This window comes from Anser cygnoides, chromosome 1 (genome assembly GCF_040182565.1).
Source record: "Anser cygnoides isolate HZ-2024a breed goose chromosome 1, Taihu_goose_T2T_genome, whole genome shotgun sequence".
In the NCBI taxonomy this organism is placed as follows: domain Eukaryota; kingdom Metazoa; phylum Chordata; class Aves; order Anseriformes; family Anatidae; genus Anser; species Anser cygnoides.
In genome coordinates this window covers 33,395,159-33,421,968 of record NC_089873.1, presented here as the reverse complement: position 1 = coordinate 33,421,968, position 26,810 = coordinate 33,395,159, and the positions used below count along the sequence as shown (strand labels likewise).

Below are 26,810 nucleotides of genomic sequence, written 5' to 3'. Positions count from 1 at the left end.
GTTAATATAAAATGATGTATACTGTTACCCTTTATTTTTCTCTTTATAAAGATAACAATTTAAACCAGTGGCTTTCAGTCTTTCTGACTGTAGAAATCTGAACATCTTTCAGTGGAAACGTGTAGTGAATTTATCCTTCTATTGTTTGGTTTACCTTTCTTAGCCATCACTTGCAGGTATCTGAATTGTGGTGTAGAGACCTCCAGGCTGTTATTGATCACTGTTTCTACATTTGTCAGGTCATAAAATATTTTCTGCTTCAAATAATGGCAACTTTTGCTCATGTTAGACACAACTTCAAAACTGAAATCTATGGTGTAACTGTCCTTTCTCATGCTCTCCTCATCTGTTCCTTTCAAAACAGTCTTTGCAATCCTCTTTTTTAGAAGAATTTCTGCAATTTGCTTTCTTCACTGGGCCCAGGGCTGTATCTACAGTACTTGGCATGTTTTGTATCACTGTTCTTGCTAATATAGAGAGTGTTTTTACTATTTTTTTGGTAGTATATTTCCATTAAAATGAAAGCTCTTCCTGTTTGTTTAGGAAGGTAGTTGACCAGCCTAAGTCTTTCTGTGTGAAGCAGTTTTGAATTGTCATAAGGTATCATGGTAGAGAACAGAATTTTTATCTTGCTCATTTCTGATGTCCAGTTGTGTTAGAATGGTAAAGTGACGTAATTGTTTGATGTAGTAAATTGGGGCAGAAAACACTTGGTTTCAAATATCAGATTCATTTTTGGCTATCCTGAAAGCAAAGAAGATGGTGTTCTGAACTCTTCTGGAAAATGGGCACACACCTTTTATTTCTAGTAGGTGAATTCTTCAAATACTTTGGAGGTAGGAAGGATAAACTGGCATAATTCTCCTTTATCAGTACTTTAACAAAGAGCTAAAAATTCAGGTACTGTTTCCTTACACTGTCTCATTAGTTTATATTCACATTCACTAAAATGCAGTGTCCTCTCTAGGTCAATTTTGAAGTCTTGAGAAAAGGGTGTTTGTTTTGTAGATGTTTCCATCTTACTATATCCAGAAGCTTAGTAGGTCCTCAAGGCTCCAAAATGAGAAATCACCTGTGAGTAGAGGATAGAAAAGGTAACAGTCATGCAAATGGATGTTGCAAAATTCTCAAAGATGCTGTTTAACAGTAGTAGAATATTACTTCAAAGTACTTAAATCTTTTTCAAATCTTTTGCAGCTTTGTGTGTATAGAGTTGGTGGTATGGCACAAGCACATATAACCACATACTCGTTTTGCATTTTATTGTTGCAGAGTTGCTCTGAAGAAATGTGGAAATAAATAAGTACATTTTAAAAATAGAAATTTAAAATAGACATAGAAATAAATAAAAGAATCATGTCCTCGTTTTCATGCATCAATTCAACCATCTTTCCAATTCACCCATTTCACACATTTGCATCTTCGCTCCTATATCCATTGTGACATCTTGAACTCCATGAAAACTCAATGTAAGGAACAGGTTGATTTCTTACAGTGTGAACAAACAAATTAAAAATCCTTATCTTGGCTTCTGTTGTTCTCTGAAAACTAGTCTGTATGTGCCTTGCAACACTCTTTCATCATCTGGAAACCTATTTATCAGTATATTTACCAGCTGCTGTTTAAAGCAAGTCCCAATCATTCCTTCCTTCTTGCTGACAACTGATTATAGAAAGCAAGAGTCCTGTCCTTCATTCTTTCCAATAAAATTCCATGTTTTGAAGTCTAACCACTTTTAAACATATGTGGACAAATCTTAAGTTCTGTTAAATACAATCCTAAGGAAGTCACTGAAATAAAATACTTTGTGGAACACAAGAAGCTCTCTCCCTTGGAGGATGACAGCTTGATTTTTTTTTTTCTTTTTTGTCAGAAGCTTGAAGGTCATGTTTCAAAACAAACTGGATTTGGCCTTTTAGAGGGCAGTTCTTAGCAGACCATCTACTTGTAAGTAGATGCAGTAAGCAAGTTTATTTAAGTAGTTGTACTTGATATTGTACTGAGATTGCATTGATTATTTGTATTAAAGTATCTTTAAAACCCTTCTGTATGATGAGCCATTAGTCTAGCTACTGTACACACAAAAGACAATCCACTGTTTGGCAGAATTTGAAAACTGAAGTTTAAAAGAAGAGATGAAACACTAGATATTGAAACACAGATGTGGGAAAAATAGTGGAAAAATAGAAGAAATTACTCATTCTCCTGTCAGACTTCTCTCTCAGGTGTCTCTGTGCCTTTCTCGTTAGACATTCATGAGCTCTGACATGGAGCCCTTGTGACTATGGGCAATGTCTTGTTTTCATATTTGGGATTATGTCCTTCAGGAAATGCACATACTGAGTTACTGGTTCAAGATATGAAGGCAAAATTGTTTGTTTGTTAATTTTCCCTCTCAAGATATTTGTTCCTATTGGTTTAGCTACTAGAACAATTAAAACTTAGAGGGAAGAGAATGGAGATGCTAATTTGACTTCTTGATATAATTCAATATTGTAATAAGGTTATCTTGTATCTTGAAAATACATTACCAACATTATTATATGCTCTTCACATTTTCTATGAAATACTGAAGTATTCCCCATATATTGAGCTGATGTGATCACAGACAGTGGGATGTGAAGGTAAATTCATTTTCTAAGTCTTGATAAAGTTCCCTTTGACAAAACTGTATTGTTCCATAGGAAAGATGGCACTTGTTTTTGCTAGGATACCACCCCAAATTTCTTATATGTCAAGTTTGATCATCATAATTCACTGTTCCTGTTTAATTCAACCAGATATCTGAACTAGATCTCTGCAGCTAATAAAAATAAAAATTAATCTTTGCTAATAGTCTGTTGATAACAAATTCAAGAATTATTCAATACAAACAGATATTTTTCTCTCGGGTTTTCAAGAATGTGAAAAAATGAAAAATACTGAGAAAAAAATCCATAAAGTTCATAAAGTATGTTCTCTTAATGTTATTTGACCCATTCCAGTAATTTCTGAGATTCTTGGTAATGAAAACAATGAACTTATTCATTTAAAGATTAACCTATTTATTTTCTGTGCCATTGAAGCTGCAGAACCTTTTGCAGATTTGATGATAATAGACTACAATTAAAAATGAAATATTTTCTTAAACTGTTCTTTTTGACTCTTACTTTCCATAGAAAGGTAGTGGCAGACAAAGAAAAAGGAAAAAACATAACAACATGAGTTGACATGTCATTGAGATGGAAGTATAGCGGCTCTCCTAGAAGCTGACATGCTCTGTTGCCCCATATAGACAAAAACAGGTGGTTGCACAAGCGTGTAAATTCTGAGTCTAATGTCTGGAAAGGTCCGCCTGAGGCAATAGGAGTGTTAATATACATATGTTTTTTTTTTTCCTTTCCCCTTTCTGTTGGTGGAATCAGCCACTCTGAGGCTTTCATTGATGAACTTCTAAACTAAAAATGAATAGTAACATTATCAGTTTCTGTGAACACCAGTTTACTGTTTTCCAGTAACTGGGTCAGAGCATCAACAGCTGCACTGTGGAGAAATTAGCTATGACACAGCAGAATCTGTAAGCATCTGCTCCAGCTGCTTTTACATTTTTAAATATTTCAAGTCATGAACTGACTTTTGATGTGAAGTACCCTATTGCTTGGGAATGCACAATGGGAAATAGTAACTTCTAGCAGCCTTCAGAAGCAGGGGCATGAGGTGCCCCTAGGTGTACATAGGTTTATATTTAAAATTATGTTTTGAAGATTTCCAACTCTATTGGTAGCACCTGATTTTTTTTAGATTAGTTTTTGATTAAATGCTATTTGATAATGAATGTTGAGAGAGAGTATATAACAGATTTGGAAAGCTGATTTGCATAAATAAATTTAATCAAGATTTCCAAAAATGTGTTTACCTTGCTATCTTTTTAAAAAACCTTTTGCCAAACTAATGCTAAGGACTTAGCTTAGGAACATTAAGTAGAGTTCTCTGGGGTGTTTGTGATTATGCCAACTAATCCTGTAATTTCAGCTCAACTGAGGGAGGAAGGATGATGGGTCTCAGAAGAGGTCTGGGAGGATGGGCAGGTTCCTTATGCAGGAATGAAAATAGGTAAAGGAGGAGGTGGGAGTGTGAAATTCTGCTCAGTTCCTTCATGGACCTAGTTCCTTCTATACAGGTGCTTTGAAAGAACTGAGATCTAACAACAGATATAGATATGGTACTCCATCTGTGCACTAATTCACTCCTGGGAACTTATAAACACATTAGACTGGCCTGTGCAATTGTGAAAATAAGGCATACTTGTCTCTTACTGTAATATCCAACTTAACAAAGGGCTGCCATTTGGAGGGGAAGTGAAAGTGCTTGGATTTGGGAGGAAAGTAAACATAGTAAAATAGGCAAAGCTAATGGAACTAGATGAAGTCAGGTCATGGGATGTTGTGCCTTGTCCACAGAGGCATGTGCAGCAAATTCATGGTGCAGAATTGTATGAGTGAAGTGTCTGCAGAAGTTGTCTGGGCAAAGGAGAGTCTGGCTGGGAATGGGGGCATCTGTAGTGTTCCTGGTAGTCACTCAGATAAGGATGTAGTCTGTGGGTGATTGAATAACGTTGGGGCAAGCTTTTGATCCAAAACAAAAACAAAAAATCTTTGGAAGTAACTGTACATTTTTGAAGCAGAAGTTCTTTGTAACCTCAATGGCTTGAGTGCATGGAAATGTCACTTAAAGTTCTTTTCCCAGAATCACAGAATGGTTTAGGTTGGAAGGGTCTTTTGAAGTTCATCTGGTCCAAACCTCACAAGATTTACAATTTCTTGGTAAACTGAGTAGTTTCGCTTTTTTCATAGGCTTTTTTTTTTTTCTTTAAGTGCTTTTAAATGAAACAAATTGTAAAATCTCTGAAAGTGTTGCCCTTCAGAGAAACTTGCCTTTTACTGTGTATGCTATCATCATCTGTGGCCTTAAGGCCATCACCCCAGCAAAGATACTTAAAGAATTACATATCATTGGCACACTCTACTTTTCCATGGTAAATCTGGGAAAAAAATGTGGGTAGTATCCCAATGAATAGCATGCTTAATTCCTCCCTCTTCCCCTCTGTTTGAATTCCCTGTGAAACCAGGTAACAGTTGCCCCATATAAGCACTGTTGCAGGAGTAGCTGCCCTCCTCATGTTCATTGGTGGGCTGAATTTAAAACATGGAAATGGAGAACACAACCTGCTTTTTATAATGTTAAATTAATGCTGATGGTGGCAACTATTTACCTCTCATAGATTTATAACAGTGACTAGAACATATGGAGGGCCTCATCAGATCCTTACTGTTTTCAGAAATTCTCAACATAGTCCTAATCAATTCACCAGACTTTATCTTACATATGGATCCTTGTGACTTGAGGCTTTCTGATGGTTGTACTTGTGAGTTTAAGCATGTGATGAAGTAGAGGGTGTTTTAGGGAGGTGTCTGCTTATTTTTCTGCACTGCACCGTTTTTCTACAAGCACAGTTCTTCAGAAAAGCACCTTTTATAGTTAGCCTCTAGCAATACCCACTGAGAGAAGGTGGAACTGAAGCAGAAACTTCCCCGTCATTAGTCACTGTCAGGACTTGATGCAATATCTACTTGAACCTTTAACTAAGACACAATTATGTAACTACTTTTAAGAACAGCTGACAAAAGGAGTCCATCAAAAGATGTCTAATCCCACTTTAAAGAGGATTAAGTGGGCATGCAGTGTTTGCATTGGAATTCTTTTGGTCTTGCAGACTGTTGTGCTATTTATAAACCTTTAATGTAATTGTAATACAATAGTCATATAATATAATTAATAGGAACTTTAATTGCTTTTTGTCTCTTGACACCCTCTAGCACTTTTGTCTTGGCATTTGATTTTATTGCTTGACATTTTGCTGAGAAAGTTGTTTTGAGTACTGGGTGGCCAACACAGTTAATTTGGCAAACGGATGGACATTATGATTGCATTAATCATGTCCAAGTTTTCAAAATCCTATATTTAGGGTCCAAAATATTCCAGTTCTGTTTAACAAACAGAATATGGTTCATTGATCTAAAGCCAAAGTTGTGGATGTCTGTCAGTATAAATATTTTGGCTGCCATATTTAACCAAGTTAATGTTGCTGTATCGGTAGCAATAATGCCTTTATTGAGAGAAGCTGACATCAAACACAGTGTCCAGATTCCCTGTGTATAGATACATTCTCTAAAATAGTCTAAACGAGTAAATTTTTTTCCCTGCAGATGTGAACAGAGTATCTAATTTTATATTAATTATTATTTGTTAAAATGCTAATAGCATTGTGGATGCTGAGTAGAGGAAAGAGGAAGGCAAACCTAGGGTCAGTAAATATGAGGACACTGCAGCTGGTCTCTCTGAATGTGTGATTATAACATACATTTCCAAGTATTTTGATCCCGCAGCCTAAAATTGAAGAGTGTTGCTTATAGTACCCAATGCACTTACAGTATTAGTAGTAAGTAAAGCATCTTCCCTATTGCTTTTCTTTTTGTTCTCAATGCAATAGAGGCATTCAGTGTTTCTGGCTAACAAGAAATAAGATACGGATAGTAATCAATTTTTTATAATTAGGAAATTTCATATCAGATTATATTTTTTTTAGGAGGAAGCTGAAGGATATACATGTATCTTTTCAACAGTGATCGATTAAAAAAAAAAGAAAAGGCAATATTTTCTCCAGCTTGAAATTTAGAATCACTTTGAATTGTTGAGGGGGATGGCATGAAATGAAACAAATCATATCACTGACTGCAGTTGCAGAGGAACTTGTGCTATCCAGGAAATAAACAACAACAACAAAAAAGTAACACCTGAATCCCTGCAAAAATAAATGAGAAAGGGGTGAGAACATGCCTCATAATGGCACAGGAGTAGAGAGAGAAAATTGTGGCAGGTGACCATTACCTCTATGTGCATTTCTAAGGATAAAACCACACAGAGGTTTGCAAAGTAGGATTAATGGTACTAAAACAATGTCTCAGCCTTGATCTCTGAACAGTGGAGAATGTAATCAAGGAGATTCCAAGGAGGATGCTGGAAAATAATTAAATGAATGAGATTTTATTTATATGCTGTTGTTTTGTTTGTTTGTTTGTTTCACAAACCAACCTATGTGAACAAAGTTGCAGAAACATAGAATTTGTTACCAGACTTAAGGTGTACATTCATAACAACTGACACATTTCACCGAACTTCAAGTCATATCTGCTACTCGATAGACGGTTATGAATACAAGAAAATAAAGTAGTTTGAGGAGTTCATCAATGTTCTAAACCTTTACTTGGTGATAAGTCTGAATCAAAATGAGATGAGCACAGGGAACCGTACGGGCATTCCTCAGAGGAAGGCATGAACAATCTAGATATCAAAGGTGATACACACATAAGTGAGAAAATGTAAAAAATTCCATGCTGTGAAATCAGTCAACAGAAGGTGAGAATTAGCTGGGTTGTGGATTTTGTGTAGACGTTTTAAGGACACATAAATGCAGAGGGAAAGTCTCATATGGAGGCCAATGGGAAGAAAAAAGGATGGTGAAAGAGAAGTGGTGGCTTGACAGAGTGCTGGTAATTCACAGAGTGAACACAACAGCCACTGGGCTCCTGAAAGATGCTTTTTGCTGGATGAATATGAAGAAGATGCTGTGTTAGCACAGTCTGTTAAATGCTACTACAGGGAATAGTTGTATTATTATTACTACATCTGCACAAATTAGTCATGGATATATAAGCAGACCTTCCTAATAATTTTTAGAGCCTGTACTGATATCTACTGTTGTAATATTTGATCACCTCATGTACACCAGTAGATCAAGAGTAGTCAGACTTCCTAGTAGGTTTTGTAGACTTCCTGTTTCAACTTCTTAGAAAATAAAGCTTTGAATAATATACATTGTTTTAGGTACGTTTTAGGAGGATGTTTTAGGGGGATATGGAAGTTTGATGGCAGGAGGAAATGGTTTATATGATCCGACTGTAGAGAAATCCTACATAGGCAATAACTATCAAGTTGTGAAACAACTAATCATCAGGTAATTTCTTGACTGTGACTCAATCTGTTGGATGAAAGGAATTAGGAAGAAACATGTTATGTTTCCCCAGAGAGATACCAATCACAAACTAATCACAGTATCTTGGGAAGCATCTAGCCAAGCAGAAATTAAATCTTCACTGGACTTTCCAATTACACTGTTCTAGTCCAGATGTTCATGTTGTTGAAATATCTTTATTTTTGAAGGAAAATAAAGACATGGAGCACCAGCATTGCGGGATATGTACTGGCTGTGTCAATTGCTGGCAGGAGGCTGGAAAAGAAAGGTGTTCTGGATATAGGTCCTGCTGTCTTAGCAGAAAAGCAGGGGATAAGAAGATTAGTACCTTTATTTTACTAGAAATCTTTCCAAGTGTGCTCTGTGTTGACAACCTTAATATAAAGTTCCTAGAAATGTTCAAGTAGCTTGACAAAAATCTGCTCTTTGCTATCTGTCAGGATGTCTCCTCTGTGGCCAGCAGAAGAAAAGAGGACTGGGAAAGAGAAGCATTTATGGAGGGCTTGGAGAAGACAAGACAGTGTGCACTGGCAAACTTAGACCATCACTAAAACCACTGGTATTTGTCGTGTTAAACATTGAGCCAGTGCTGGTGTAGATGAACTGTCCATGTGTTTTTTGTCAGCTTATTTGATCTAGATTAGCACATGTGAAAAGAGAAGAAATAAGTGCTAATGCTCTGAATAAGAGCTTCTGGGTTTGACCTTGTTCTTTCAGATTCTTAATGGCAGGAACTGTCTAATGGTGGTGGAATCCTTCAGGTTTTACTGAACACAAGTAGGAAATAAATAATTGAAGTAAAGTTGATTTTGATGACTTCAAGAAGAAATGTCCCTTTTGACTGTAGTCATAGAGAGCAGCAGTCCATAAGAAGACGTTGATTTTTTTCTCATCTTAAACATAGTTTGGTCACTTTGTATAGGCAGGTTGCTGATACCTGGAGGATCTATAGCCTTGCTGAAAAAGCCACAGCAAATTCCAATAGTTGGAAGTTTTGTCTAAGGAAATTCAATTAATTAGGTGTAATTTTCTAGCTGCTTGGTGGTCAGGAGTTATGGTGGCATACCAAGGAGTGGGTGTGGGGACGTTAGCATTGCTTGGACTTTCTGGGACCCATACAAACATGTGCCTTGAAACATACACACTGCAATGACTTTCAAGCCTTTGAGAAACACTCTTCCACTTGTGTGTGAGACTCAAGAGAATCTGTCTGGGCAGAGCAATCTCTCACAGCCCTAGAATTTGTGAGTCTCTCTGTTCATCATCTTTTTTTTTTGTTTGTTTGTTTTTCAAGGCTTTATGGAAAATAGTTGTTTTTCTTGCTTTCAGCATGTGTTTGTAATACTGTAGTGCTATGTTATGATAATTTGACATTCGGAGGCTCCAGAGGGCTGTTGGTGGAATGAAGAAATGACTTCCTGATGTTGCAGTAGGCTGGACGTGTTCAGGCAGTTTTTCTATGTACTTTATTTTCTAAGTTTCTCTGAAGAACCAGAGGTTTGCCCTGTTGATAAAGTGATGGGATTCAGTGGACTGTGATTTGAGGTAGTATGGATACTTCCTTTTTTTAAAAAAAAGATGCCTAGGTGGTCTCATTAATATGCTAAGAGTATTCTGGCTTCAGGAGAGAGTTTTCTTCCATGATAGAATGACTGTGATCTTAATGTCTTTTGTCTTTACTACGAATAGGCATAGGCTGCCTGTTGGAAATGTAAGGATGTGTTATCAGTCCATTGCCATTGTCTGGTCCTCAGGCATTGCAATACTTTGTTTTTTCTTGTCACATGTAGTTGTTCTTGAAAGCCTGAAAAGTGTGGGGCAAGGGAAAGGGCTTAATATATGAGTATTTCAGCTTAGTGTCATGGCCTGTAATATATAGGAGGTCAATATATATATGACTGGATGATTGCTTTCTCCTGTCTGGATTCAAGATCTGCTAGTCCCCAGTAAAGATTTATGTGGGTTTTTTTTTTCATGTATTCCTTCCTTCTAGAGGAGCTTGAGTAGTGTTTTTTTTTTTTTTTTTTTTCCCTTCTTAGTAGAGGAAAGAGGCATTGTATCATTGTATTGAGCTTTCTAAACTCTTTGTGACCTCTCTTTGTGGATGCTGTGCAAACCTTCTCATTCGGTTAGCCCTTTATTACGGACCTTTATTAAGTCTGACTGCAAACTCTGCCATTCATGAGATTTGGGGTGTTGAGCTTACTGTGATATTAATCCTTGAAAGGCTTATTTCACACAAGATACTTTATTTTATACAAGATATTAAAACTAATATTTTGAAATTTGGAAGGAAAAAAAAAGCAAACACATTTTTTTTGTCGCTGTGTCTATCACTTCTTTTTCAGTATCAGTTCCAAGACTTGGCTTTTTACATGCTGACAATGTAATAAGAAACTTGCAAAATCATGGAGCCGCGAGTAATAAAATAAAATAAAGGAGAACTTAACAGCAGTAATGGTAATTAATGTAGGTTATGTAATAAAAACTCTTGTACTTTCAGAGATTTTAAAAAAGTCTACAATTTTTTTAAACAGAATAGATAAATCAGTCTGTGAATGAATTGTGGTACAATTAACTTACATCTCCAAATGAACAGTTAGCAAATTATGCTTCAAACAGGTAATCCAGAACTTTAAAGCAGTAACCTACTCCTGTTATTTCATGAGTATGCTTACCTGATGAGCCTTGACTGTGTCCTAAGCAGTAGAGACAGACATAGGATTTTCTGTACCTAGCAGTTGTATTACTTAGCCTTTACAGTTTGCATAAAGTAATTGCAGTAATAGACTCTTTTTTAAAAAACAGGGAGGTTATTTGCTTTGAGGGCATTTAGCCAACCCTTAAATACCAAATAGGAACTTTGATGAGAAGTGTGATGTGAGCTGTGTCAGCATGCTACTGCAAATCCTAGTATTGCTGGGGTGTAGGAGTAGCAGGTAGCCAGGTACAGCAAAAAACTGCCCTGGGTAGGTTTGACCACTGGAGGTTTGATCCTACTTCTACCAAAAAAAAAATAAAAATCATTGAAGGTCTATTCCTGTGCAATAAAATTAAAATACACTAATATAGAGTAGCAGTAACGGTAAATAGCTGGAATAATCAAGTTACAAATACTTAAGTTTGAAAGATCTGTCTGGGGTGGGGATACATCAAAAAGCTGCAATAAAAAATAGTAAATACGTTGCTTCAATGATTGCCCTTTCTTACACAACATTCCTCTTCAAGACACTGGTTATCTGTTAATGTCACTCGCACTGCTCTCACATCTCTATTCTCCTTTTCACCTCTGAGCTTTTCATAGGGCTGCTTAGCATGGCTTCCCCCTGCTGCATTGCTTCTGGTCCCAGCTGTGTTTCTGTGCTTCATTCCTGCCATGGCAGGCAGCCACATCTTTCTTGTCATGACCTGAGATGCATCTCTTCTGCCCTCTCAGCTGCTATCAGTACTCCATCATCAACTTCACCATCCTTCACCTTCTATTTATACACACTTTTTTGGTTCTTTCATCTTTTTCTCTTCTGATTTTTTTCCCCTGTTATATCCAGACTCCTGCAGGTGGGTTTAGAATATTCTTGCAGCTGACTCAATTTTTAAATTTTAAAATGCAGTTATCTCTAAAACAGTGTGTGAGTTCTATGAACAGAGTACTAATACTTTTTTAGAAAATCATTGTGGTATTTTTTTTTTTTTCTCCTGAAGCGGTGTGCATATTTGAAGGCAGAACCTACTTTGAAGGACAAAGAGAAACTGTGTATTCAAGCTCAGGGGACTGTGTTCTGTTTGAGTGCAAGGTAAGAATATTGTTGATGGAAAAAAAAAAAATTCTTGCATGTTAGAAATATCAAAGTCCCACTGAATGAAGCTGTTGAAATAGAGATAGGTCTTCGTTAGGAAATGGCAACTGAAAAGGCATCTAAGGCATCCTGTGTTTGTTTTGTCTTACTGAGTTCCGCATAATATTTTGCAAATATATTTGCTTTGCATAGCTGCAGCCTTGATTACACAGCTTAACAACTGAGCTGCATTCCTTCCTCCTTACATATCCTCAGCATCATCAGTAACATACCGCACCAGGCTACATTATGTTTCCATTTACATGCATGCAGTGCTATTGTTCATATTTGTAAGCCCAGGTACAAGTGACGCACAAACATGATGAGATCATAATTTGGACTCCAGAATAATTTTTAGTGGAAAAGATGAATAAAAAAGAAGGAAAGGAGGGGGGCACATCAGATGTCTGGTTATCTTTCTAGTGTTTGAAATTGGGAAGGGTTGTTGTTTTATTTGTAAGCAGAACGTGCCCGATACTGCTGGTCTCATCCTGCTGCATGAACAGAGATGCTCTTCAGGCCACAAATGCGCTTTAAGGGCAAAATGTACCCCAGGGCATGGCTGCAGATTAAGAGTTACCCAGATGGCTGTGGTGGACCCTGGTTTGCCTGCCAGGCTGAAGGGGTGGTGTGGAAATACCTTCGGTGCAGACCTGAGAAACTAAGCGTGTATTTCCAGGGCAGAGGAACAGGGGGAAATCTCCTTCTGTGAACCTGCAGCTGCAGCACAGGTTTGGGAATTTAACAGCCATGCTTAACACTGTACGAACTCTGCAGGACTGCAGGAAATCCAGGCTGCTAGACTCAGTAACTGGTATGAGATCCTTTCTGGCTATGAAGGTCAGAAGTGTATGGCAGGTTTTTCATTGGCTTCAGAACCAGTGCTCTGCTCTCATGCCTGCTTAAAATCTCCTCCTTTGGCCCCCTGGAGCCTCTTGTGCCCTGCTTGCCTCCTGGAGGGAGGGGGCTCTGAGCTCGCTATGGGACTGCTTTCTGGAAATTTCAGAACATTTTCATGCAGTTGTGAAAAAGTGTGTTTTACAAAGTAAAACTAGTGGACCTCATCTTTCTCTCGTTGTTTTTCATCTGTTTGAACTTAATTCCCTGAGTAGGTACTTTGAAATCCATTGCAAAAGGAAAGGAGAGGATAGCCCAAAATAATTTTGGAAACCGATGGTTCAGTTATATGGTTTTCAGGCCTGTGTACTTGTATTTTCAACATGGCAGCTAACTGGGACATTCATTCTGTGATTAACTCACAGCCGTCAAAACTTACCTGATGTTGCCTTGTGTTTCTTGCAGCTGGCAGGTGCTCGGGGAACAAAATGCCTCTGTTACCCATGCTAGTCTGCATTTTGTTGATGATACTTGTTTGCAAGTGGTCTGCCTGCTTGTCCTGGTAGAAATATTAAGCAGCAACTTTGACTCAAATTCTCCTTTTCAAAGGTCTGAAGTACATATTGTTTCTGATGAGCATCCTTGTGAATGATTTTTCAGAGCAGAAAGTCCCCATACTGTAAATTGTGTGAGTCAGCCAGGAATTCATAGGTTGGCCCTATTTTAATACCACCAGAGTTCTCCTAAAGGGATATAATTAATAACTCAACTCAAGAGAGACTTGATAGGAATGGCACTAACACAGATTTCATTCTTGAAGACTTATGGTGAAGTTAACAAGGCAATGCAGAAGATTTCTTCTTTCAAGTTACACATAATTTTAAACATTATAAATGACAGTTGTGTCTGCTATAGGTATGCTCTTTTCTGTTTAAATATTACAAAACAAGTGAAAGAAACATTCTCTTCCAAATTAGAGTCTGCAAAAGAATAAAATGTAATCCAGACTACTCTGATATTATTTCTATCAAAGGTTATTTTCTTCATTTTGAAGGATTGTTGTTTTTTGTTTGTTCTGGTGTACAGTATGCGTCAGTGGCTGGTTTGATTTAGTGAGTTTTCAGGTTCTGTGCCAAGAATGTTTAATGTAAAATTTGGGTGGCAATTTTGATTTCAACTTTGTATTTTGTGTCAAAGATGATATAAAATCAAATTCTAAACCTGTAATAATAATACATGTAATAGCTTATGCATGATTTTAGGCACTTTTCTTGCATGTAGAAATACTGGGTCCTGAGTTCAGTGAGTTCATATTTTAACCAGATTGATGATTTTATGGCAGATGCCTCTGAGGAACATGTTGTTTGCTGTGATTTCTGTCTTTGCCATGAGAGGACCAGAGCACTTCAGAACACATTATTTAGGGTCTGAGGGAGCCTGAAGGTGGTATTTCTGTGGTAGCCTGATTGCCAAGGTAGGCATTTCACTGTGGTCATACTACAGTGACTGTGTGTGACCTGCACTAATGCCTGAAGAGATCCAGATACCATCCTTGTCATTAGACACTTCCAGATGCTGATCCACATCTAACTGGGAAGCACTTTGTTCCTAATAGTGAATCAGTGCCTGTTTCCTTCTGTGTTACTACTACACTGTTGAGATCAAAGATGTTCAAGTTTGGTTTTAGTTGCTGGATAAATAGAAAGCTTCCTTAGAGTATTCACAAGGAGGACCCTTGATTCTGGAATCTGTAGTCTCAGTTTTTGAGAAATAATTGTTACTCTTGCAGGCATGGTTTTAGGAGAAACTTTTGAGGCAAGTAGCTTGACAGATAAGGTCTGTTTCCACATTTCTGGTTGCTTGGAAAGGTTTTCACATAGGGTAGTTCCTGATGCTTTTATTGTGCTGTGCTGTCCTTTCAAATAGTTTTCGAAGGTACCTGGAATTTGGCATACGCATTTTTTGTTTGTACATTATAATGCGAGAATCCAACTAAAGTTATCGTTTATCTTTATTTCTTCTCCCACAATATTAACTGATTGCCTCAATTTAACAGGACCACAAAATGCAGCGTATTCCAAAAGACAGTTGTATGACTTTAAACTGTCCAGAATCTCAGCAGATCCCCTTGTCTCACAGTTGCTGCAAAATCTGTAAAGGTAAGATAATAGTAGGTTCTATATAAGCTCAGTGTAGTTTTGTGTTCTTATAGATTACATGATTTGTTTGTGATCTTGTTGAGTAGGGCACTCCTGCACATTATAATCACAGCAGATTTTGTGAAGCTGAATGGATAACATCTGCATCATGACATCTGAAAATTATTTGTAAAATGTCTAATATTTTAAATCCTGTGAAAGATGCTTACTGGCTCTTCTGTGTTTCATTCTAGCCAAAAGTCGGTGAAAAGTCAAAGAAACCATATGCGTAGTGACTTTCTATCCTTCACGCAATCTAGTGTCAAAACAAAATGAGATTGAAAAAATGTCTGTGTTCCCCAGCATCCTTCTGAGGTGCTTTGAGTTGTCTGTTTTGGAGAACAGTGTGTGCTGTGCAATTGTTCTGAGACTGACATGCATTGCTTACCTGTTTGGGGTTGTAGAGAAAATAATTCTGTGCTTCTAGTGCCAAGGAGAGCTAGAAAGTTCTAATGTATGTCAGATTAGTGCTTTCTGAACGTTTTCAATCCTGCCTGAAGCATGCTAGCATAGTCCCTTATGAGCTATAGATTTTATTCTTTAAACAGGAAGCTGCTGCATGCTATTATTCAGCAGCATTATACAGCTGACACATGAGTGTTAAGAATCTTAAGGAAAACAAACAAACAGAAAACAAACAAACAAACAAAAACCATCATCCACTTCCTTGATAAGATTTACCTTCTTAGTTATGTAATGCCAAAGTCTGATACAAACCCATCCAGGCCAGGATCGCCAGATAAGACTATTGCTTTGTCATTAACTCAGGCTTCAACAAGGAAGGCAACAAAAGGGCAAAGAGTATATATCACCATGGCCAGAGGTTGCTCTTGACGCACACACTTTTGCTGTCATCAATGAGTACTGAAGAGCCTCTAACGCTAGTAAAAGTGTAGAGCTTTTTGCTTCTCCATGTCCTGTTAGATAACAGCATTATGGTAGTTATGATAAATTATAATTATAATATGTAAGTAAAATTAGTACAAAATTAGTAAAATTATAATATATTAGTCAAATCTCTTTATCCGTAGCAGAAAAGACAGAAGGGAAGTCATCTGCCTCTGATATCACAGTAGGTCTGTGATGTTTGCATCATGATGATCATGTCACTGGGTTGAAGTACTAAAACCTTCTGCCATTACGTGCTCTTCTTTCTGTTGTCCTTTTTTGCTTCATTTCTGTTGATTCACACTGTTTGTGAACTGCCGAAGTGCAAAACACATCTTTGATCTGACCTCCAGGCAGATTCTGCCATTTGCATTTCTGACTTACTCATATAATTTAGGCATAGAAGCAATTCTACATCAAAATATGAAGCAGAAGCCAGATGGAGTGATGATAAAAATAATGCCTACTGCTAATAAATATGTTTGTTATATCACAGCAGGCTAGTGTTGCAGCAAAACTCCAGCTTGCTTTCTGGAGTTGTTGTTGTCACAGAAATCCTGGTCCCCTGAGCCTGAACTATGTTGTCCACTTCTCCTATGGGGGATTTTGAAACAAGAAAATAGTTATTGGCAAAGAGCAGTGAAGTATAGTTGCTTGACCAATTCAGATGTTTCAGTTACAGAGGAAAACTAATCAAATTAAATTACTGAGAAAATAATGAAGGGGACAAACTTCACACCTTAAGAGACAGACATAGAAGTTTGGAAGCTTCAAGTCAGTTACTGCAACCAGATTGGATTCCATATAATAAAGGCTGAGTTAATGATGTTCAGCAACATTCGATTTCATGAGAACATACTCAAGGTGTAAAAAAAAAAAAAAGAAAAAAAGAAAAAAGTAACTATTGAGTTGAAAGGCTCACTCTAAATCTTTTAGTTTGGAAAAGAACTTCAGAATCTGAAAAATTCATAATTAAGGTGCAATAGAAAGCAGTCACACTCAGGAAAAATGGAAAGGCAAAAATAGGAATACAAGAAAATAAGAAAGGCTAAAAGGTGAGAATTTAAAAATAAGTTTCTCTGAAATGGAAAGGCAGAGGCAATCAGGGAAGAGTGTTCAGTCAGTAGAGCTTGAAAGGAAAAGATAAGGGGAAGAAAAAAGCAAAACAAGTTAATGTTAATCAAAGACTTCTAGTTAAATGGGGAAAGATTGTAAATACACTTGGGAATAAAAAGTGGTAGAAAAAAAAGGGATCGGGCTAATCCCATTAGTTAATAAACTACCGAATGTCTAAACTACTGAGCTCTTTTACAAATGTCTGACCAGAAAAAAAAAAAAAATATATATATATATATATATATAATTAAGAGGTATCCTGTAAAAGTACTTAACAATGACAAGGAGACTGTAAGGGGATTTAAGCAAGCCATCTACCCCCTACCCAGCTGCCTTCAGATCAATGCCACAACCTGCAATTGAATCGAAGACCTAGAGACAGTCTGTTCTTGTGGCCTTTACTACTCCTTTCATCTGCTGCATGCTTGGTGCAATTTATTTTTCTCATGAACAATAGAAAGGTATTCTTTGACCTAACTGAAAAAAAGATAGGCCTGTCTTTGACAGGGATGTTTTATAATCCCTGGATTCTTTTTAACCCTCAATCACATTTGTTTCTGAACAGGCCACGACTTTTGCACCGAAGGACACAACTGCATGGAGCATTCTGTCTGCCGAAACCTGGATGACAGAGCTGTCTGTAGCTGCCGAGATGGCTTCAGAGCCCTTCGAGAGGACAATGCCTACTGTGAAGGTAACACCTTGTAAAGATGCTTAGCTCCACTGTATTATTTACTGCGGAAGGAATGTATTAATTCATGAGTTGTCAAAGTCATGTGCCTATTAAATGGAATGAATTAGATATGCAGCATACTAATCAGCTAAAATAATTCTCTCTCCAATTAAGGTTTTTTTTTTTTCTTTCTTTTTTTTTTTTTTTTTTAAATCTGATCAGTGTAGAAGTTGCAGGCTGCTATGGCTGAGGTCTGGAATTAGAAGCATACTTCCATAGGAAAGTTTTCCTTTATTTTCATGATATCCAGATACTCAGGCAACCTAAAAGTCAACAATCTAAATAGCATTTCAGTATGATAGTTTCTCTTTTCACCACTGTCTGTTCCTATTCTCTCAACCCAGGAAGTACGTAAATACAATACACTAGCTATTAGTATTAATTAGATACTAGCTAATCATATTGAGTGAAGATTTATAATTTGAGTGACTCTTCTGGTATCAGGGAGCAACAAGCTACTTAATAAGAGACGCTCCTAAGATTAGTAGTTTTAAATTCTCAGGTAATCCTGTGAAAGAAAAGCCATCCCCACTGCAGCAGCAAAAGCCAAAGTCTCCTCTGCACAATCTGCTTTTATGCTAACTGTTGCTCTTTCTTGTGAAAGCCCTGATTCTGCAAGCACAAAACACCGGTATCACATACATAATACCGGTGTGCTATCAAGTCGTTCTTACAGTAAAGCCTAAGTGTTGCCAGAAGCATGGCCTTTGACTAATGAGCAGTTTGGTTCAGATTTAGCCAGCTGAACTGAAAATTAAGTATATGTGAGTAGAGTCTAAGGTTCTCTGTAGTCCCACCTAATACCTGGATTGCTCTCTGGTGATGTTCAAATAAGTGGGATGGATTGAGGCATTTTAAGACAGTTTCTTTGGCTGAACTCTGCAAAAGTTAATGCCTGCAGCTTACTTGAATTAGTAGGTGCATTAACCTTGGTGGTAATGCTCATCTGTAAATTTAGATGTGAGAACTCCTGACTGTTTTCAGGAAATGAGTGTGCGATTAATTAAGCTTCACATACATCTCTGCTTAATGTTTATGGTAAGCCATTTGATGGAAATCTGTTATAAGAATTAGAACTAAGTCATACAGAAACAAATCCCTTGCCCCTCATCCTGTCCCAGAAGGCATCTGACATCAGGACCAGTTGTATAGCTTGGTCTGTGTTGCAGCATCAGCCACTTTTTGCCACACAGTCCTTGGAGACTACGCAGAGGCTTAGACTGCAGAACTGCATTTCAGGGAGATTTCATCAGCCACTACCATTTTGAGGGAGTTGTTGAAATTGTGGAATTAGAGTGAAATCATGCGCTTTAAGAAGTTTTTTTGTTTTGTTTTGTTTTGTTTTCTCCCCTGCAGCTGTATTCTTACTCTGCTGACTGGAAAGCAGAAAAACAAGTTATGCTCTTAGTGATCTCCACATCACTCAAATTAGAGTCTGTTGCTATGAGTAGAACTTGCCAGGCGCATGTAATAAGTTAAAAATAGGAAGCTTCTTGATTTCACTGTTGGTGAAATGTTTAGATGAAGACAGAGTAGTTTATCATATGCAAGGTTGGTGCATCCATATTATAAGAGGATTTACCAGTCTGTGCAATACCTGAATTAAGCATGATGATTTTTTGAGATCACTTAGCTCAAGTGCTTCCATGTGGGCATATGACATTGTTTCTGTGTGGAAACTATCAATCTACTTCTGCACTTTCAAAAAAATTGCAAGAGTGAATAGAAGGTTGGGTCGTGTTATTTACATTAAAATAATCATTGTATTACTATGTATGGATGCAGACAATGACCTCCTAAAAATGTGTATGATTTAGGACCTGATCCAGTAACACTCACATTGAAGATAGTAAGTCCCATTAGGAAGATGTACCCATGTGAGCAAAGCTTATGAGACTGGGTCTCTGTCAGGTGAAGTTCTTGTAGGCAAGGATGAAGCTCAGTCAGCAGTCAGAACAGCATGGCTGTGCTGCCTGTTATGTGCCATGACTGCAGCACCACACTTGAACTATGCACCTTTTGCACGTGGTTTGAGAACTGCTCTTGGCTGGCCATCTCTGGCTGAGTGTGGAGGTCAATGCTGACAGAGGGGAAATAAGGTCACAGATTTGAACCTTGGGATTGTTTTTGTGGAAGTGGGGAGCAGGGGATGAAGGAAACTGAAATACCTGTGTTTTATTCAGAGATGTGCTTTTACGATTGCATCCCTTTTTCCAGCCCAAATACCTCTTTGGATACTGAGTTTTTTCTTCTGCAAGGAAGCTCTGTCTTAATATTAAGCAATGTAGTAACAAAGGGCACATTAGCAATAATGTAATACCAAGTCTTTTCAGAGTCCTGTCCCTCATCCTGAATGGCTCAAATGGTCCCAAGCTTTCTTTCTCAGCACAGACCTGTTCCTCACAGTGATATTATTGTGGCTTTAATTACTAACAATACAAAGTAAAGAAATGTCAAGCTAACACAAAGCTTTTCAGAGAGGGCATTTTGTAATGGCTATAGCCTATGGATATGATAGCAGTTTCTATGTTCTCACTTAACAAGCAAAATATACTGCAGAATTGGATGTCATTTATTCTGCATTAGAGCCAAACTTCACCAATCCTGATTCATTCCTGAGCACTGTAAAATTCAAAGAATAAACAGAAATAATAATGCTCCCATTGGTAGAATTTTTCCTTAAGGTAAAAGAACAGAAATAAAAATATTCAAAGCTGGTTTCAGTATGGGTCTTGAAAAGCTGCATAAATTTCATCTGAATGATGGAAGACTTTGGCTTCTGTCCTGGAAAGAACTGATGCTTTTCCAAAGCTATGTGATGTCTCTAGATACTGTTATGGTAGACACCTTTCTGTTTTATAGAAATAATATTTGTTAATATTTATGTCACATTTAACTTTCCTTTGGAGGACTGTTAAAAGCAGTACTTTTAAGACTTGGGATTTCTTCATTTACCCGCCCTAAGCCTTATTCCAAGTACTCTGAAATCTACTTTCTGCCTCAGGCTGTTAAGCAGTTTGAGATACTTTACAGATAGGTTGGGTATGGATTATGCTGTGTTGTTCAGATGTAGGCACTTTTCAATATAGCATCCTTGGCATATAGCCTGCTTAACATCAACATTTTACAAAACCAGATATTCTGATGACGTATAATTAGTTATTCCCAAAGCAACCCCTGCAGTCCTCTGAAACTGACAATCACCCTCCAGGATATATTTCAAAGAGTGTTCAGTGCCCATTACATTTGTGGTGGTGGACTTCTGATGAAGTTTTTAAGGATAAAGTTTGTGACTTTTGGCTATCAGGATACATTGATGCATCTAGAAGAGTGAAATGCACCCAGATGGCAAGACTAGGCATCTGCTGAAATAAGATGGTTTGAAAATAGTCTGCTGGTAGGCTCAAGTAAGACAGGAGAATGCAGTGGTCTTTTGTAAGCACCGTGACTGAACATGATCTGAGAAAAACAGGTTATTTTATTATTTATCCAGAGGATTTTGCCTGATGCGGAGGCCATTTTACATCACGTCTTGGGTCTGGCTGGGATGGAGTTAATTTTCTTCATTACAGCCCTTAGGGTGCTGTGTTTTAGGTTTGTTACTAAAACACTGTTGATAACACACCAATGTTTTGGCTGTTGCTGAATAGTGCCTTCTTTATATCTCACTTCCCACACAGCAAGTAGGCTGCAATGGGCAAAAGGGTGGGAGGGGACACAGCTGGGACAGCTGACCCCAACTGACCAAAGGGTTGTTCCATACCATATAATGTCATGCTTGGCAATAAAAGCTGGGGAGTAGTCTTTCTAAGGTGGCTATTGTTTGGAGATTGATTCTGCTCATGGCAAGTGGTAAGTTATTGCCTTTTCATGACTTCTTTTTTCCCTTCTTTTTTTCCTTCACTTATTAAACTTATGTTTTCTTGGTTTTGCTCTTCTGATTCTCTCCACCAGACTGCTAAAGGAGGGGGAATGAGTGGCTGGTAGATTCTTGATTGCTGACCTGGGCCAACCCTCCACACATCCCAAATCCACAATATGGTTGTGTGGGCCATAACATTTATTTTCTGATATTTGGGAATTTAGTTGTTCTAGTTGCGCAGTATGCAACATAGCTAACTTATCCTAACAGTATTTGGAAGCATTGAATATTACTAAACATAACTTTGTGAACCATTTTCCATTTTTCTTCTAATTTACCTCTTTTCCTCAATAACTCTCCTAGTTTCTCTTCTGTTGCCATGTTTGTCCCAGTTTCAAGTGCAGCAGCTGAAATGAGACCAAAGACTGAGTGACTTTGTTTACGTTTGAGCACTACATGAGTTTCACTGATGATTTTCCCTCTAGGGAAGATGGTATTCAGTGTAGAGATCTGCATTTGAATAAGCTGTCTGGATTTGAATAATCCTCGGATGAAGGAAGTAAGCAGTCTTAGAGGATGAACCCTCTCTTTCTAGAGTAGATGTCCAAAGTAGTTTGGAAGCAACACTTGGTTGGACGTCATCAGGTTTCTCTTAGTTTAGAGTTGTATGTTCTCATTCTGCTTGAAAAGATTTACTAATGGAAGCTTACATTTATCCACGTTTGTGTAAAAATGCTAGTATATTATTCAAACAAACAAACAAACCCCCAAACCACAAAGAAACACCAAAAATACATTAAAAAAAAAAAACACAACACAACAATGTAACAACAAAAACGTTGCACTTCATCACTTACGTAATAGGCAGATTACTGTTTCTTGTTGTTTTTATCTACCGGCTAACCAGACCACAAAAATAAAGTAGTTTTCAGATTGAGCCTGATTTCTACAGATTGCAGTTAAGAGAAGAAATCTTACAAAAATGAGAAGTAATAATCAAATTACAATAAAATATACCTGGTATCATATTGGCTAACTGCAGTAATCAATGACACATTTGCTCCTTAAGGAGTGTAATATTGAGAAGAATATAAGTAAATCAGATAAAGACATCTGAAATTGAGATAAACCCCCGAGTATTTAAATATATTATTTTAAATCTTGTGATTAACTAATACTCTGCTATTTGCTAGTCTTGCTGTCTCTACAGGATGCACGATACTCTTTGGGTGAGAGTCCTACTTAGGAGCTCTGCAGTACTGTCAGTTTTGTTAAAGTGAGAAGATTTCCTGAGCTTCTCTCTTCTTACGTAAATTCTTTTTTGTAAGTGAGCTGCAGCAATAGTATCACATATAGTTAAGAAATAAAGATTCCTATCTGCATTAACTGTCTGTGTTTGAATTACTACCTTGTCATTTTGGGTTGTGTTGGAAAACTAATAAAGCAGATAGAAAAGCTTTCATTCCAGGGAAGCAGAATGTTATTTTCAAATCTCCATTAAAAAGTAATTAAACTTAATTATATTACACATTAAATATTAAATACTAATATTAAACAGTTAATATATTATTAATTATTAATATATTTTTCTTAGCAAAAGTAGAAAATGTCTTATTTCCATCATTATGCTACTGAGAAGTCTACATCTGAAGAATATTCAGGCCACTTCTAATGTGTCAGTATGGCTTAGGGTGGGCTGAGTCCTTCGTGTCTGCCATGGCTCTTATGCAGGAAGATAATAAAATATATTCCTAACTTAACATGTACCAGAAGTATGCCTGACACCAGTACATAAACTGTGGTACTTACTTGGGTACAGGTTGTACCACTGCCTGTAACAGTGGAATAGTTTGTACATTTACAGATTACAGGTTGTGATTCAGTGTTATTTGATTTTATGTACTTCTATGGGAAGGATGTTCAGACCGATTCTATCATCCACCCATAACCAGAACTGATAGTGATGTTTTTAGCATAAAAAAAATAATAAAAAAATAAATAAATCATATAAAGGGAGACTCATGGAAACTCTATTAAATTCTTTGCACTACCAGTGCTTGCTAAGGACAGGCTTTTCTCTTACTTCGGACAACCATTTTCTACCTGCAATAAAAGCATATGTTGCATTTTGTTTTTAAAAGAGAAATTAAGGTTAATGTTTTTATACAAAATGCTTAAATCTGCAATCTAAGCAAAAGAGAAAAGAAACTAAAGCCTTAATCTAGTTCTTGTTTACTTTTATCTCCAGTTTCCATTAGTATCTGGGAGATGACCACTGAAAGAGATGCTGCTTCTGTGCTGAAGACTACCCAAAGCTGTCGCTTACCTAACTTTTCAAACCTTAGTCTAAATGTGCAATATGTCTTCGAATCCATAGAGGCTGGATCCCCAAGAGCTGTAACAAATGCACAGAAATGCTAGGCATTAAACCAAAGTGATTTTAAAATAGAGTCTTTCATAAAGCATGCAGAGCAATAACAGCCACAGTGATTATATGTGCCATGATACTCTAACTTATGAGGCATCATTTGAGAGAGATGAGTTTTGATATCTCCACTTATTTCCATAGAACAGGCAGTATTTTACTGAATAGCTTGTGAGAATATGTTACACACTAGATCCAACCCAAATCCCAAATGCAGTCTAACCCACACACATGGTCCCTTACCACAGATAGTATCCTATATGCCTGCGTCTATCTTCCGACAAGGAGTTTTAAAGTATACACGTGTGGCACAAGCTGATATATATTTGTAGTTTCTGTATAAAATTTTTATCACTTTTCTTTCTTATTCTCATTTTTAAATAGAGGAAAACAAAAACATTAACTGTGGCAAGTATTGTTAAAATCTTGAAATTCACGGTTGAAAATGATGAGATACTGTCATACTTTCAGCAAAAAAGAAAAGTTTATTTTGCAATTCAAATTTAAAACCTATTTCAAACCCAGTGTACTGCTGAAGGGGGGAATGGATCACGAACTGTAGTTTCACTAAGTTGTTCTGATTTTTGGAATTCACTAATTAATCATATACAACATCTTTTTTATTCTCAGTGTGCAGCTACATCAGACTAGTTATTTGGTGCCTAAGGAGAGCCCCCTGGGATGCTTTCATGCCTGACAGAGAGCTATATATAATTACTTGTTTTATCATGTATACACTACCATATGAATTAATTATAAGATATTAAATAGTAAGAAGATGCAGTTTGCCAAGTAAAACATTACATGATGGCAGACAGTATTTGTTTTCAAAAATTTCATGTGATTTATATTTTCAAACTGCATAATGTCTGTGGAGTCCAGCAATGTTTTCATGAGGCTGAGATAAAGATTTCATTTTTTCCAAGAGTCTCACTTGCACCGGTAGCTCTTGAACAATATCTCCTACTGCATGTTTAGCAAGGACAGTTTTATCTCAACAGTCTGTCTTCCCTTCCAAAAACTAGGGCAAATTGAAACAAAAACAACTCTATGTACTGTTGAAAATGGTATTTCTGAAATGCTGTAATGTTGTATTTTGTCCTTCCAAAGCTATCTAGAGCTTCTGTCAAACAATCTAGACCTAGAGTGACTTTACTTTATTTTAAGCATGTTTTCTGTCCTAATAGCCCAATCAGGTTGCAGGAGATGGGCAGAGAAATCGTGAACTTAAGCAAAGATCAGAAATGTAAAATAATGTGACAGGAGAAACACCGAGATATGTACGATGTGTGGAAGTGTTATGTAAGCAGTTTAATTGTGGGCAAGGAAAGAACACAGCTTATATGAGGATCCAATAACTGGAATTTATTTTTAGACTAATTGATGTTTTAGCAGTCTAGTCAAGCTATAACAACCTCTTATTAGTTCAATTACAACAGTGCTAACACTTATAATCCAACTCACTCGATTTCTCTTAAAGTCCATTAATAATTCAATAAAAATCAATAGACACAAGTAGCTGCCCATTTCCTCTAATGTTAAGCTCTTACCCTCCCTATGCATTGTTACAGTGAGTTAGCAGCAGCCCAGGCTCTTTGCTGGGAGCACCATATGTGGAAGGTGGTTTTTTTTTTTTGTAGTTTTTTTATTTTTTAATCTGTTTGAACCCAATACATGGGCTATGTTCTTGCAGTTGATTCACAAGGTTAATTATATTGTGATTCCTTAGGTTTTAGTGCTTCTCTCTTTTGGGGGGAGAAGAGATGAACAACTCTAGGGAAAAAAAAATAAGGAAAAACAAACAAGCAAATGGAAAAAGAGCCAGCAGAGGTAGACAGCATACATGTGACCACTGAATAATTCTGCTGTTGGAGCTAGTCTTCTGTTGTCTATTGGTACCACCAAAGTGATCAGGTACAGGTCTATGTCTATGAGGAGAAGAATCAAAGGTGATCTTCAGGGGGTATGAGTGATGACGACTATAGTGGTGCAGTAATCTGGGATAAATAATGTGGGAGATTGAGAGAAAATGCACGATTTAACTGAAGTGGAATATATCAGTTGGAAAATCTGCTGCACTGGATTTGCAAAGCAAAGCAAGACAGAAGCACAGCAATTGGTTTGACCCACTGGAGAAGCAGTGGTGGTTAAACCACAGGTTTGCCTGCTGATGGAGAGCCTAGGAAGAGTGGTGGAACGAGGTGGAGCAAAGGCTGTGCCAGAGCCCTAAGGTGTTTTGTCCTCTTGGACAGCAGCTGAGAAAGGGTATAACAAGAGGAGCATAGCGTTGTGAAAAACAAAGTATGCAGGGTATACAGAAACCACATTGTAGCTGAGAGTGAAAGGAGCCTCGAGAGAATAGGAGCTTTGAAGTACAGCTGGGGAAAGTGGTAGAGACCCTACTAAGAACATTTTTATTGTAGCAATGGACTGGGGATTTTTAAACTTAAGCAAATTGGAAGGAAGTATTTGAGGATGAGTCAGTACGTTTGGTGGTGAAAGGAAGAAAAACACTTTCACAGGTGGGTGAGCTGGGGGGAGCTTGCTTTAAACCTATAGAAGAAGAGTCTATCCTTTCTCTTTTAAGCTGGTGAGGAATGGGCTGCAGATAGGGTGAGAGACAACATGAGCAAAGTCTGGAGACAGGACCATAGTTACTCAGACAGGTAGAAGGTGGGTGAGGGGGGAAAGCAGCAGGGAAAGCTTGATGCCAGAGACAGAAGGTAGGAAAAGGAACACTGTCAGTGGAAGGAAGGCAAAGAGAAAGAAAAACGACAGAATTTTTTGTCCTTTGTGGCCATGAGAAGGTTGCAGGGCAGATAGTGTTGATTTTGAATCCACCTA

At 37.4% G+C, this 26,810-nt stretch overlaps 1 protein-coding gene across 1 annotated transcript in view; it reads left to right on the top strand.

Moving 5' to 3' along the window:
* The window catches only part of NELL2 (neural EGFL like 2), a 147,992-nt gene that overhangs the window by 53,534 nt on the left and 67,648 nt on the right, over positions 1-26,810 (top strand). Inside the window, exons 10-12 of the mRNA XM_048065825.2 lie at positions 11,774-11,865; positions 14,801-14,903; positions 17,512-17,640. Coding sequence (XP_047921782.1) covers positions 11,774-11,865; positions 14,801-14,903; positions 17,512-17,640 — 324 coding nt within the window. The remainder of the gene's footprint in view (positions 1-11,773; positions 11,866-14,800; positions 14,904-17,511; positions 17,641-26,810) is intronic.